This window comes from Delphinus delphis, chromosome 1 (genome assembly GCF_949987515.2).
Source record: "Delphinus delphis chromosome 1, mDelDel1.2, whole genome shotgun sequence".
Taxonomy (NCBI): Eukaryota; Metazoa; Chordata; class Mammalia; order Artiodactyla; family Delphinidae; genus Delphinus; species Delphinus delphis.
In genome coordinates, this window is record NC_082683.1 from 56563577 (window position 1) to 56578775 (window position 15199).

Below are 15199 nucleotides of genomic sequence, written 5' to 3' on the forward strand. Positions count from 1 at the left end.
ATTCAGATAAGCATTCCCTAAAGCATTTACTGACTTTAAACAGATTGATGGAGAAATCACATGTAAATAAGAGTACCTACATTCATCAGACTGATAACCAGGGAATCGAGCTGGGAGCAACGAGCTGTCCCCATCATCCAACTCTGTCACTAACATCACACACATCACCGGTGGCTACCGGGAGATCACGTAACATCACTGTATTCACATTCTTCCGAGGTATAATTAAGTGAACATGTATGAAATCTTTGAGAAAGAATTAATAACCACTCGATTTTTTTTTTCAGTCTTTCATTGCCTTGTGTTCTTTGGCATGGGATTTAAATTAGCTGAGAATAATAAAAATCTTGAGCATTCAGAGCTGGACAGAACCTAGCCAAATTTCCTCAGAGTGAGGGAGGAAATATATGTAAAACCTCTCACACAGGAGCTGGCACTCTGTAAATTAGCAGAAAATGTTAGTTGCTGCCTGTTCTCCCCAGGTGAGGAAGAAACTGAGAAGTTCAGTGAGTTGCCCAGGGCTATAGGGTTAGAAGGTGCCAGAACCAGGATTAGAATTCCTGTCTTCTTATTCATAGTCCAGCTCTTTTTCCACTGTGTTATTCAGGGCTGGAAAGTATTAACTGCTGTGGCCATATTATCCTCCCTATTAATATCACCATCTTTACAACTCAGGCGTAGAACTTATGATTCTTCTGTAAGTTAGGGACCTTTGGACTCGTAATGGGCAACCAGTGCCATTTTCTTCCGGCACTCATCCCAGTTTTCTAATTGGTGCTCTCATGCCCCACAAGCAATAATGCAGCCTCCGGATGTCATTCATTCATTTCAAATGTATCGAGCTTCTTCTTTGCACCAGCTCTTGAGAAAAAGTGATGAACCTTTATAAACGTACTCCTTGCCTTTCCAAAACTTACACACACAGATGCTCACCCGAATTAACAACTCTAAATAAAAGTTATATTTTCAAAATAACTCCTGGGACAGAGGAGTTTATGTAAATTGTGTAATTTTTTAGAAGCCATTGGGAGGATCAGGTGCTATGTGTCGCTGTGCCGTTAAGAAAGCAGAGATTTCCAATATTGAGGGTCTCTTGGTTCTATACCTCTTTTCACAGAAGTCTTGTTTGGAACTCAGGAAGATAGTTAAAATAAAAGTATTTAAAAAATATATTATCAGTCTAATCAACAGCTATTGACTACCTATATCGTACCAAATACTTTGCCAATTACAAGGTTACAAAGATGAATGAGATTCAATCTTTGTTTAAATTTCTCACAGCCTAGTTGAGACAGACAAGAGAATGGGAATTTTAATGCAGTAAGAGCAGTGCTAGGGTGGGGCATAGGAAAGTATAGGTAGCCCAGTGAGTAGTCACAGGAGGGAAGGATCCTCTGAGGTGATGCCGAGTGCAGTCCTAGAACATGTGAAGGAGTTTGCCGCTTAAAGAGGAGAAAAGTGGTCAGATGAGCAAAATATGTGCAAGGGGTCCAGCAACACAAACAAATTCTGAGTCCGAGGAACAGTGAGGAGTATGTAAAACCAAGACTATAGAGGAAAAGGAAACCAGATAAAACATTCATATGGTATTTGGCTTCTCAGATCATTTTCACATCAATGGTTCATTCAATCGACAGTTTACCAATATGTGTGGAGTTCCTACTTCACGCGAGGCAAGTTGGGAGGTCCTGCAGAGGGCACACGAAAGGGGTCAGAACTGGAGCCCACCGTCAATGGGTCATTGATGAGGGGAGGGGATAGTCCATGGCCATATGAGTTGTAACATGAGGGAATAACCCTGAAGGTACAGATGAAGCACGCTGCGCGATTAGAGGAGGAATCATTTTTTAGCTTCCTTTTCGGGAAGGAAGAAATTTTCCTCTTTCTTTCTAGGTTCTTCTGGCTGGTCTAAGAATTAAGTGGACATGAGACAGATTAGTAGGGGAAAGACAAACAGAAGTTTAATAGCATGTATACATGGGAGAGGCCCAGGAAAACTAAATAACTGGACAAAGTGGCTGAAACCCTCACCTTATACACCATTTTCAGCTAAAGACCAAAGAGGATATTGTGGGGTAGGGGTTTGGGACTTGAAAAGGAAGGAAGGCAATTGACGTGGAAGTGGAAAAGCAAATGTTTGGTAAATAAATGTTTGCTGGACCATGTGGAGACAGACAATGGCACACAGAATGGAATTTTAGCAAACAGACTTCGCTGGGTTCCTCCCTGTCTACCATACCTAGTTCATACTATACTTATCTGTGGTCAGAGCTCCCTTCCTCTATTTACATTCTTTTAGGCTGTTAAAGGTCAAAGTTTCTTCCTCGGTCTTTCGGGCCTTTTCAGCTTGAAATAATCCGTATGCCAAGAGCATTTTGGGTAGCAAGTTCTCCTCCCTACAACAACATTCTTTGGAGAAGATGGCATTTGACCTTTGAAGGTATGATTCTGATAATGGGTTTTTTTTCCCCCACACATCCAAGCAATTCTCTGACACCACTTGGGTGTCCTATAATTCAATTCAGTTCTGACATTAATAACTTGGAGATAGCGTCAGATCCCGCCGGCTAAGTGCTCAATCCTACAAGACTGCCCCTCCCCCGCACACCCCTCTCCCACTACACACACTGGGGACACCAGTGGGAAGCCCAGGCTCTTGCCGGGGCTTCTGACCCACTGGCTAGAGGTTGGAGCTTCCCACAAGCCCTTCCTTGGGTTCAATGAACTTGCTAGAGGGGCTCACAGAACCCAGAGAAACATTTTACTTGCTAGATCACTGGTTCACTATAAAAGGATATGACTCAGGAACAACCAGATGGAAGAGATGCAGAGAACAAAGAGGGTGCCGGGGGAGGGAGCGCAGAGCTTTCCCGCTCTCCAAGTGCATCCCTCTCTCTGAATCTCCATGTGTTCACCAACCCAGTCTTTTTGAGTTTTTACGAAGGCTTTGTTACAAAGGCATGATTGATGAAATCATTGGCCACTGGTGACTGAACGCCATCTCCAGGCTCTCTCCCCTCCCCGGAGGTTCAGGGTGGGCCTAAGGCTCAAACTCTCTAATCACAAGGATGCGACCCCTGGCAACCCCCTCCTTAGATTAGGTAGTTGCTGGTCCAAAAGTCACCTCATTAACATAACAAAAGACACCTTGACTGCTTTCCTCACTTAGGAAGCTCCATGGATTTTAGGAGCTCTGTGCCAAAAATGGAGCCAAAGGCCAAATATATATGGATATTTCTTACCATAACTGGCAACGTTATAGAATGGAGGTGATACTGAAATGTGCAGATTTGTGAGAGGAAAGCTTCCTTCACAGAAGCACGGCCTGAGCAGCGTCCGGAAAGGAAGAGCACATGTTCAAGAAAAAGGAAGTGATCAAGTGTGGCCTTGGCGAAGTATGACTTAGTTCTTTCTCTCATTCCTTCATTCATTCTTCCATGCAATAAGTATTTACTGAGTGGTTGACATATACAAGCATATGTTGAGGCCAGAGAGCAGACTTTGAATGCCAGGCTAAGGCGTTTGGAATTTAATCTCTTAATTATTTCTGAAAAACAGCCCTCAGCATTAGTGCAGGTGTTATCAGCAGATGGGATAGTACAAAGAAAATGCACTTTGGATGCAGAAAGACTGAGCTTTGAATCCTGACCTTGCTCTTATGAGCCATGTGTGCTTCAGCATATTTCTTAACTTCTCTGAGCTTCAGTTTCCTTTTCCTTAAAGTGAGATGATGATACTCTCAATGGAAGCTAAGAAGTACCAGCACAGTGCCTAGCAGCACAGTGCCTAACAGCACAGTGCCTAGCAGAGAAAAGCACGCATTGGATGGCAACTTCCCTTTGCTTGTCACCGCAGGAGAGCAGAATGTGTGATCCCAAAATATGCCACTTTGGCACGTGGATTATTTCGAGCTGAAGGCAATCAAGACCCAGCAGATTCAAGATAAACTTTTACCTCTCCTTCAACTACCTCAAATAATTGTAGTTGGGGGCCTGGCTGAAAGAGCGACAGAGCTAATATCAGAGATAACTTTTATCTGAATGACCCAGCTGATGGCAGAGCAAACGTCTAATTACAAATCATCTGCGCTTCTCATTGTCTGGTGAACGACCCTCCGAAACTTTGAAGCCCTAGGCTCCTGTTCCATTCCTTAGCTCAGGATGACAGATAAGTCCCAACTTACCTGTTGCGACTTGCCCTTGGGTCTTATATTCTTATGGGGCTCCCTTAAGTATGTAGTTAAATTTGTTTGTCACCTGTTCATCTGTCTTATGTCAATTTAATTAATAGGCCAGCCAAAAGAACTTAGAAGGGTAGAGAAAATTTCCTCCCCTACATCATACATAAAAATTTCATGCCACAGAGAGTTTAAAAGTACCTTGCCTAGAATCACCCAGCTAGTAAATGAGCGATAAATATGAACTCTGTCCATCAGACCCTGCAACAATAAGATATGTTTACCTTGAAGCTATATTACACCTAAGGGACCAAAAATGGATTTGGAATACTTTAAATCTAGGAAAGTAATTTTGTGGCCACACCAGTAGGGAAACCCTTCCTTTTCAACCCCTTTGCAGGCCATTTAGAACTTGGCTTCCTTCCCAACCTTGCCTGTGCATCAGAATTCACAGAGCAATAGTAAAGTTACAGATTCTCATGCCTTGTCCCAGATACCCTGAAATAGACCCTCCAGGGATGGAGAAGGGAATCATATTCTCAATAGCTCCCCAAGTGATCAAATGGCGTCCATGTTTGAGACCCATTGGCCTGGAGTGTCACTCTCTTGCTCACTGCTAATATCCTGCTTGCTCTTTAGTGGGGCAGACAGCCCTCTATACCAATGGCTCTGCAATGTGGCCCCCAGGTCCACGCGGCATTAGTTAGAAATGCAAACTCTCAAGCCCACCCCAGGCAGACTGAATCAGAAATCCTGGAAGTTAAGGTTCAGCAGTGTGTCTTAATAAACTCTGCAGGTGATTCTCTGCACCCTAAATTTTGAGGGCCACTGCTCTATCCTGTTTCTGGGAGGCTCTCTAGCAATGCACCCTGAATCCTGGAGAGTCTGGCAAAGCATGAGAAGGATGGCAAGAGCAGCAAAGAAAATCAGGGTTTTGGGGGGAGGGGGGTAAAAAAGATAAAGAAGGAAGAAAGAAAAACGAGAAAGAAAAGGAGAAGGAACCCTAATATTTGTGGAGCATGAGTTTGTTTGCTTGTTTCATTTGACTTGCTTTGTGCTGTAGAATAATGCTCAGTTTGACCATGAAAAGCCTTTTCCGTAAGTTAGGCCACCTAGATTGCTGTTCCTAATGGCTGTGTGACCTTTGGCGAGTGATTCCATCTCTCTGGGTCTCAGATTTCTGAGGTGGAAAAATGGGAGGCCTGGACTGATGAATCTCCAGGGGCTCCTCTGGCTGTAGCTTTCTATAGCACCACCCAAAGGAGTTGGGATTCATGCTTGTGTTTGATGTCATTTCTGAGCAAGGGTATCATCTTTGGAGGGCCTCCTGGGGCAGGGAAACCTAAAGCAGAAGGACTGGTTAGGGACCTGGAGTAAATGACTTCCTTCCTGGAGTGCTGCAGCATCCGGGAGGCTATGCATAGGGAAATTCCATGCCATCTGGATGTGAGAATTGCAGTCACCCATGAGTTACAGGAGCCCGCCTTGCAGAGATAGCATTATGTCACTAGGTAGCTCATTCTGACCTGGAAAACTTCTCAGTGATCATGGGGGTGGAGGGAGGGGTATTCATACAGAAACTCAGACCTTCCTTTCTCTCCCTCTCCACAGGAGGTCTCCAGCTGCCAGTCAGCCATCTGTCTCCAGAGTCAACCTGCCAGGTAAGCCGTGTCACGAGGCTTATCTCCATGTTTCCAAATGACAAATGTGCCTCTTTTCCAGAACCTTTTGTAGAATAATAGCATCTGTTTGCACATCCCGGCCCTCCAAATAGGTAGGTCTCTTGGTGACTTTTTTCAAAGTCAGGCTGGAGCTTTACTTCACTCCGTGTGAAACCAAATGAAAAGCAGTATGAAATAATTTTCCCATCCTGTGCATGCCTCGGCTTTCAGAATGTGATGGATGTGTGGTCATGCTGCTTCCCAGAACAAGAGCAGGAGTGCAACTATGACCTCAGCTTGCCGGCCCCAGTGAAGTCCAGGAGAGCTAACCTCAGACGTCCCAGGTGCTCCCACATTGGCCTGAGGGCCCCATGGTGAATGTTAGTGGTTTTCCTCTTAGTGTCAACTATACATCCCAATTGAATCTACATCCTTTCCAGGTGTGAAACCAAAGGCTCTTTCCAGGTCACAAATCATTTCTTTTGGAAGTCATCCAACTTTGTTCCTCAAAGGTGTTTTTTGTAAGAGAAACCTAACCTCTCATTTTTTTTAGTACTGTGCATACGCTTTTCATGTGGAGTTGAGAGCTGTGGAGAGGAAGGGCCACCTTGAAGGAACATCTTGGAGACGTGTTGGACATAAAATTCTTCTTGCCATAAGATGCAACCAGTTAGATGGCATTTTTGAAAGTGCAAAATGCAGTTTTTCCTCTTTAATCTGTCCCACTAGTATGGCAGTGGATTTGAGTAGAGCCACAGGACAAACAGTAAGATGAGCTCATGCTGAGATCATCTAACACCTAATGTTGCCTCATAGGTTTCTGTTTCCCTTTGCTTTATTCTTATGATCTTCCATGCTCGGATGTTGTGTTTTCTTGCTGATATGATGGCCATACATATAACAGAAATAATACAAAAGTCCAACTTTTAAAAGAAGAGAACAAAGGCAGTATGTTCCATTGGCTCACTGGCGTTTGAAGTATTAATGGTACATGCTTTAAAACATATGTTTGTGAGAAAATATTGAGAACAAGAATAAAAGTAAAAGGAAGATATTAAGCAAAGTCAAGTTTACCTCTAGAGCCCCATGATATGAAATAGAAGAAAATGGTACTCTATCCATGGACTTTAAAAATGTGGTGTGCTGATGTACTATGTCCTTTAGAAGTTTTATAAAATGAAATGAGATAACTAGAGTGTTTGAACATGTAACTGGTGTTACATGCTAGAGATCAAAGGGGGTGGTTTCGAAACTCCTGTCATTTCATCATCTTGGCCCACTTGTGAGACACCATCACTACCATTTCTATTAGCCAAATTTACTAAGATGGTTTTGACAACAAATCGAATATTTAAGCTATGTTTTCTTTTTCATGTAATAAATACTGACAAACAGCAGGAGAATATGTGATATTTATGGTTCTATAAATTAGCTCATTAGCCAAAGATGCTGTTGGAAAGATCATGTTGTGATTATTGGCACAGTAACTACAGCTTGGCAAGTACAGAGTCTTTTGCTAAATTCTTTTAAAACAATGGAGCAAAGAAATGACAATACCACTTAGGCAATTTGTTTTTGTCTGTCTTTGTGGCAAACTACAAAAATTCTGACTTTTCATTGAGCAGAGAATGTAGCGATACCAATTATTACATAATTATAGGTTTCAAAACCTTCTTAATGCTTAACCACAGTCAAAAAAGGAAGGAGGACACACACATCCTGTGTTTTGTTTTTATTATCAGCTTAAATAAGTCAGGCAGATTTTTCCTGTTATTTTAATATTTATCAGCATATGACAAAGAGGTGTGTTTAAATAGAAACTTTAAAGGGGAATGAAAAATAAGTGGCTCACAGCACACACAAAAAATGAAAGCTGCAGTGCTGCTTTAAAAAATGATACAGCGTGATAATGAGATCAGGTTTTCATTTATTAGCACTGATGCTGAACTCATGTATTTCAATTGAAATCTAAGATAAAAGATACAAGAAACCACAATAATTTAAACAGATTTAACAACAACCCAGTTTGTTGGGAAAGGCTGGCTGACTTAGGTTACTATATTCTTGTATAAAAATCAAGTTTAAGAGAGAGATAGAGAAAAGCCAGAGGAAAGATTTTTTTTCTTTTTAAAATGCATCTAAATGAAGGAAATGCAATTCATTTTAAAAGTTAGTTGTCAAAAACCATGGTTAAATTGGTACATTTGCTCTTACAAATTGATCATTAACTGAAAAAATTCGTAGGGGAAGTCAAAGCAAATCTCTCAGTCTGCAGTACCTTTCTCCTCACGGTTTAACCAAGCTTATTGTTTTTAGCTCTCATGCTACAATACAGATTTCCCTCTTCTGCAAAGGCATCCAGATTTTTTTTAAAAAATGAATGTAACTACTCCCTTTTTTGTGCTATGGAGAGAATTCCATTCTAGGATATACTCCAATTTGTGCTTTATATGTTTCCTCCATTGGAGCTCCTTGAAGCCTGGGACTGTCTATACCTTATTCCTCTCTTTATCATTTAAGATACTTTTGCACAGTTATTTTCACATAGTAGGAAGATAGGTAAATGTTGAATTGAGCAGGAGAACTGCATAAAGTTTAAGGACTCTATCTTAAGGAAAATGCTCATAAATTAAATTTTAATAATGAGTCAATATTTTACCTCCATGGCTATGAAAAGCCATGCATGTTTTTCCTGTTAAAAATCAGTTATTGCATTGAAATTGCAAGAAGTTCAAGACACATTCTATACCTGCACTATCTAAATCTCTATATTAGTATGGTCACATAGATTTTGAACAAAAAAAGTTAAATCGAAAAAGTTAGCATGTTATACTTTAAATAGGAAAGCCAGAGTAAAGTAATAGAGGATTTAAAACCCAGAAAATATAGCAATGTGGAAGTCATATGCTCCCACATTAAGGAGGAAATGTAGTAAATCCTCCTGGGGGTGTTGAAAATGTCAATGCTGTGGAGTTTAATGAGCATCTCGATTTTTATCACATTTTGCCTTTTCCCAAGCATGAATTCCAGGCCTTCTCTACATGATATGTAAGGATTGGAACAGAAGGGAAAAAAAGAGAATTGAAAAAAGAACACTCCAAACAAGGCAGGAACTTGATAATGTATCGAGGAACTTGGGTTCTGTCATCTATACACATTCAAACTGGAAAATTGAAGTAATTCTCAGGATTTCAGGCCCCCACATTATTTTCAACAGAAAAAAAAAGATAATTGAGGAAAATCACTGGGGGGGTGTGTGTGTGTGTGTGTACATGATTGAGTGTGTGCATATGTATGTTGTATGTGTAGTGTGTGTGTGTGTGTGTGTGTGTGTGTATAGGGTAATTGTCCCACTTTTCCCACCCAAACCATCCCTTGCTTTTGCATGCATTTCAGTAGTGATCATGGGTATGTCATGAAAGTAAGAATTTACTGAAAAGATAAATTATCAAGTGTTCACTGCCTTTACGAAATGATCGTTTGCTTTGCAAAGGATTAGAGAAGTATTCCTTTTAATGACCAGCACTTCTGATTACTATAAATGTGACTTGATTTTTAATAATATGTATCATATATGGAACATTTTAGCAGCCCAATCAATGTGTAAGGTGGAATATTCTACACTAATTTTCTTCTTCCAAAGTTTACTAATAAACGTATTGAGCAAGAACATCACCCATGTAACAGACAAGATGTTTTGAAGAACAACCCCCAAGGCCATGGGTCATCGGAAATGACAGCAAACCATGTCACAAAGATGACTAGAGCATTGCCTTGAGGACTTCAGGCTAGACTGCTGCAGACCCGAAGTGTCTCCCAGCCTGGGTATGCACAGCCTCAGCTCATGATGGTTTTCAACACCAGTCAATTAGCTGTATTTCAGGAAAAGCCTGTGTATGGAGAAATAGGATGAGACAATACAGGGCTTTCCAGTAAGTCTGAAATAGCTGGGCCTAAGTGAGAAACAGACTTAATTAATATTTTTTAGTGCTCATGGGAATCCATTTCTTCTAATATGTGTCCTCTAGGTCATTCTGGGGAGGAAATGGCTTTTTACCGGTTGATAAAACAGAAGAGACTTTCTCCTAAGAAGCCTGTTTCTCAGTATGAGTTCCTCCCATGTCTTTGCTTGATTATGAATATTCCCCTGGAGGTTCATATGTGTGTGTCAGACGCAGGGTCTATTTGAGGAGTAGACAAGAGGCTCAGTGAATTACCTTGGATCTTAAGAAATTCGGAAAGTCATGACCTTGATTCAGTTTTCTTTCTTTGCCAGAGCAGCCAGAGCCTAGGCTGAGAGATGGGCTGTGTGTGCACCAGTAAAGGGCTCTCTGAGAATGACAGCAATGGCCTGAGAGCTGATCTGAGTCAGATGACTGGAAATGAAGCCCAGCTCAAGCAGAACGTTTTCTCGCTTTCCACATTAAGCAAGAACTGTCAAGCAGGGTTACAACACTTACAGCAAATACTAATAAAATCAATCTTGTTACCAAAGGCTATGGCCACTCATGAAAAAGGAGAAATTGGAGGGAATTACAAACTAAAAGGAAGGAACGAAGGAGAAAGAAAAGAAAGAAAGAAAAGAAAGAAAGAAAGATAAAAAAGAAAGAAAGAAAGAAAAAGAAAAGAAAGGGAGAGAGAGAGAGGGAGGAAAGGAAAAAAAGAAAAAAACAAAAATATCAGATATTCTTTTTCTTTGTTCTGAATGCTGTGTGGCCTGAATTATTGGGATAATTGCCTTAATTATTCACCTTGAGTATTTAGGCAGTCTGCATACAGGACGATAGGGCAGATGCACTAGAAAAGTCCTAGTCATTCGGAGAATAATTTCACAAATGGTTGTCTTATAAGAATTGCTTTTGTCTAAATTAGCCCTCCTGTTGGAAGTTTACCTCAGAGCATCAACATTAAGCTGTTTATATGGATTTGCAATTATTCCATATGCTTCTAAAATTAGGCAAGTGTAAGTTGCAAAAAAAAAAAACATTGACAAGTCAACTAAAGTGTGAATAGTTAAAATGTTACCCTTGAGCAAATGTCACCAAAAATAATACCCTGCTCATTAACTGCTATTCCACTATTTGGAAATTAATTTCTAAATTTAGTGTGAATGTTTCTTAGTATTAAATGGAACTGATGAGACCCTTAACATCTCAACTCTCACTTGCTGCCTAAAGACTGGAGTTCATTCCGCCTAGATTCCACTTCACGTTTTTTGTACTGCTGAGAAACACCATCCACCCACCCCCCTGAAAGTTGGAATCATGCATGTTAGTAAGTATTTCAGTTATGCTATTGACGTCAATGGAGTCATTAAATAGATTGCTGGCCCTCCCAGAAGCAAATCACTGCCAGGGACCTAGATACAGACACGTTTTTTACAAAGACAACCATCAGGTTTTGCTATAGCAGTGAGCCAGAGAAAGGGAAAAGTTTATACTGTAGCAGACCTATCTCCAAACACAGTTTCTTTCTTTTTTTTGCCTCTTAGTTCCGGCCTTTCTTTCTCTTTGGTTACAGTAAGCTCAGACAAAGCTTAGATATTGTTGCCTGAGGGCTTTGTGTGCAAAAGCATCTCCTGTCATTGAGACCCTGAAGGGAGACACCCCACTTTTAAAAATGTGTCTCACCTTTAGCTCTGCACAGCCCATCCTGATGTTTATTTGGTGACATAAATTGTCTAGGCAAATCACTATTGTCTACCCGTAAGACCGTGCTTGATAGTTCCCTGAATACAGTTTCCTGCACATGCACATGCACGCACACACACACACACACACACACAATTTTGCCCTGTCTGTTGCTTCTATGTGTCTTCTAGCCGCAGCCTTTCATCTATGACTCAACCTCTATGCAGCCAGCCGGCACTGTGCTGTGGCAGCACCGGGGCTCTAAAGCAAAGGTGGAGGACGAGGCTGGGAAAAAAAACTTCCCTTGTCTCAGCTGCTTCATCCGCAGAGCCCCGCAGGAGGCTGCCCGCGTGCCTGTGTCCTCCCAAACCCCAGCTGCTGCCAGCCTCAAGCCTGGTCATGCAGCTCCCAGGCGTGTCAGAGAGAGCCCTTCAGGAAACATCTGTCTGTTTCTGGGTGTTCTTGACAGCTCTGTTTACCTGGACGGCCCCAGGAGTCAGAGCCAAATCCTCCCCTCACACCTGGAGTCTCCTACCTCCCTCTCCCAGGCTCAGAGTCAGGGAACCATCTTGAGCAGACAGCTTTCTTCATATCCGGTTGTCAGAATCTACCATGTTGGCTCAGCACTCATCTCCCTTCTCCACCCTGTCCCTTTCCTCCCCGCACTCCTTATCAGTAAGTGTGTACTTACTTATCAGTAAGTATGTACAGGAATGCTAGACATCCAGCCACCTTTAGTAACCCCTTTGGGTTCATCTGGAGGCCCAGACCCATCCCTCCCTCCACCTCTCCTTCTTTTCCCATATTCCTGGCTTTGAGTGGCTGTTCACTATCTTTTATCTTGCCCTTCGCCTCCCACAGACAATCCTTGTAGTCATTTCCTCTAATCGTACACCCTCCTTTTCCTCCCCATCTCCTCTCCTTCAGTTTAGCGCTTCATCGTCCCTTCCTAAGCCATTGTGGTGGCCCTCCAACTTGGTTTATTGTGCTCAGTCTTTCCCCACTTCAATCCACCTTCTATTCTGGTAATAGAATTATTCTTCTAAAACCCAATTATGTTGTTTTCTGAGTTGGTTAACCTTTACTTTTGGGATAAGATCCTTACTTCTTACCAGGTATGCAAAGTCTTTCAGAATTTGTTTCTAATTCTTTCTTTGTCCTCACCTCCCCCTTTAACCCCTGGCCCCGTGCACAGCTAATGGCTGAGATGCACTGAACTTACTGTCCCTCAAAAACACCAGGCTCTTCCTTGCCTTCCTGCCTTTGTACATGCTGTTCCTTCTGCCTGGGCTGCCCTTCCCCGAAAATGTCATTCACATATTCAGCTCAGGGATTTTCTTACGTTGTCACGGTGAATGAGTTCTTTATACCATCTGATTATTGGACTCTAGAGTCTGGATTAAACTAAATATAGAGTCTCAATCCAGTGCCTGATATATAGTATATGCTCAGTAAATACTACTTCCTTTACCCATTCCCATCTGGAAAGTGCATTTCTTATCCTTCAGATCTCAACATATACGCCATCTTCCACAACTCATCCAAAACCATTCTCAATTATTATCTCAAAATCTCAATTATTGCACTTGTTGTATTATGCTGTAATCTTTATTTTAATTTTCACCTCTTCTAAACTGAGAGGGTCCCAGATAAAGTATGAATCCTCTTTTTATATATCCGTAATTTATAGCATAAGATCTGGAACATATTAGATATGCTCAATAAATGCTTATGGAATAATCAGACAAAAGGATGAATGCTTGTTCCTGAATCAAAAAGGATTGGAAAGGAGCTGAGGCTCATAGTTGGCTTCCTTCGGCCTGGCCTAAATATCTTCTAGCTCTCAGGCATGTGCCCAGTACCAGCATCCCTGGATAATCTTGACTGCAGGTGACTTTCCTTCCCTCAAAGTGAACTCTTTATTATCCATCACTTCAGCAAGAAGCGACAGTGTTAAAAGAAATGGAAAAAAATGAAAACGGCTATATGTGACTAGTTTCTTGCACTATACTATGCTCTTCGTGTCTAGCACAGAGCCTGGCACAAAGTAGGTACTCAGCATATTGAACGGAATTGGCTTGGGATCATGGGTCGGCCCTTTAGACAAGTTACTTCTCTGAGCCTCAGTTTTCTTATCTGGAAAATGGGTATTTTAATATGCTACTCTTAAAATTGCAGGAAAGGCTAAATGAGCAAAGCTATGTATAGGGGTTAACAGTGAAGACTCTGGAGCCACACTGCCTCTCTCAAATCCTCACTCCACCACTGTGTGATCTTGGGACAGTGTCCCAGTTGCCTCCTCTACAAAACTGTGATGGAAATCGTACATATCTCCTATGTTGGTTATAAGAATTAAATACATAAACATATGTAAAACACTTAGAATAGCTCCCGGCCCTTAGAAAGTGTCAATATTGGTATCGATATTATTAGTGTTGTACAACACACTTCCCACAGCACCCAGCACAAAGCACATGGTCAGTGTGTGACAGGTGAGAGCTCAGGCCTGCTGGCATCAGTAGGGAACCAAAACAAGCCTTGTAGAGATCTTTCTAGAAGGTTCTGATCAGGTTCTCTTTCATAGTAATACAATCTAGAAGGCAGTCTTTTTTTGAAAGATCCTTTCCCCCTGAAACCACGAAAATCTGATTTTATGGAAGTAGATTTAGAGCTGAAGATAGGCGTCTCCAGGACATACAGTGGGAAGCTAAGGGAGCTGGGGGCAGAATGCAGCTGTTACCAAATGTAACAGAACACGACACAAGTGTGACTTTTTCTCTTAAAAACAGAGTGTGAAGAAGAAAGTCCAATTAGCATGCTGATAAGCTGGATCTTAGTCAAGTGAGGGTTTTCTTTTGTATAAACCTGAGAGGACTTCACTTTATAGGATAGAATAATTGCAGCTACACAACCCATTATGGTTGTATGTAAAAACCATGTTCAGGGTTGGGCACACACCTACACGGGCACAGGTGCTTCAACCCACAGAGCTCAGCAGAGAACAGCAGCATAAGCCAGTGCAGAGCTTCTTTTTGGAGAGAAGCCAGAACCTACTAGCAGAGTCAGCATCTGAGAGGCCTTTGAGTCCTATTGGAAAACTTTTATGCCTCTCTCAATACCCCCATGTCCACCCATTCCCTTCTCTCCTCTTTATTGGGAGGGAGGGAGATGAGAAGGAGCTCGGTTTGGCCTAGAAAAGGATGAATGTGGACACTGGGAGCTGAAGGAGGAAGGAAGAGGACCATCTAAATTCTCCTTTCTCCCTCCTGCATCTGCAAAACCACTTGATCCCAGGCAGGCAGGGTGAATTCATCTTGCTTGCTTCTCATCTGGCCAGCACTTCATGAAGTTGCCTCCAGAGCTGTTCTCGGAAACCAGGAGCATTTCAGGGAACAGCCCTTTCACCAGAGAGAAGAGAAACAAAGCAGGGACTGTCCCCTAGAAATAGAGAACAGGCAGCAGAACTCACTGTGTCTTTGTCTTGGTTTATTGTCTTGACTTACTCCCAGCTAGAGCTATTGACATGGACCAAAAGTGACCCCTCGGAGGTTTGTGTACTCTTCCCACCCCCTCTTTGACTGTGTCCTCGGAGCGAGCTTGGACCATGGCGATTATCCAGCTCATTTGATCCGTGGAGGCAGCCAGGTCAGATAATGCAGCCTTTGCCCCTGTCCCTCAGTTACTCTTTGGGCTTCACATTCCTGGGGTCTAGTCTGGCTAGTGCTGCTTGT

The 15199-nt window shown here is 42.1% G+C and overlaps 1 protein-coding gene across 2 annotated transcripts in view; it reads left to right on the top strand.

Annotated features, from left to right (window-relative positions):
* PDE4B (phosphodiesterase 4B) overlaps nt 1-15199 on the top strand; it is a 481867-nt gene that overhangs the window by 367485 nt on the left and 99183 nt on the right. For both annotated transcript variants that reach the window (XM_060023415.1, XM_060023425.1), the window contains one exon: nt 5789-5838. In XM_060023415.1, the coding sequence (XP_059879398.1) occupies nt 5789-5838 (50 nt within the window). The remainder of the gene's footprint in view (nt 1-5788; nt 5839-15199) is intronic.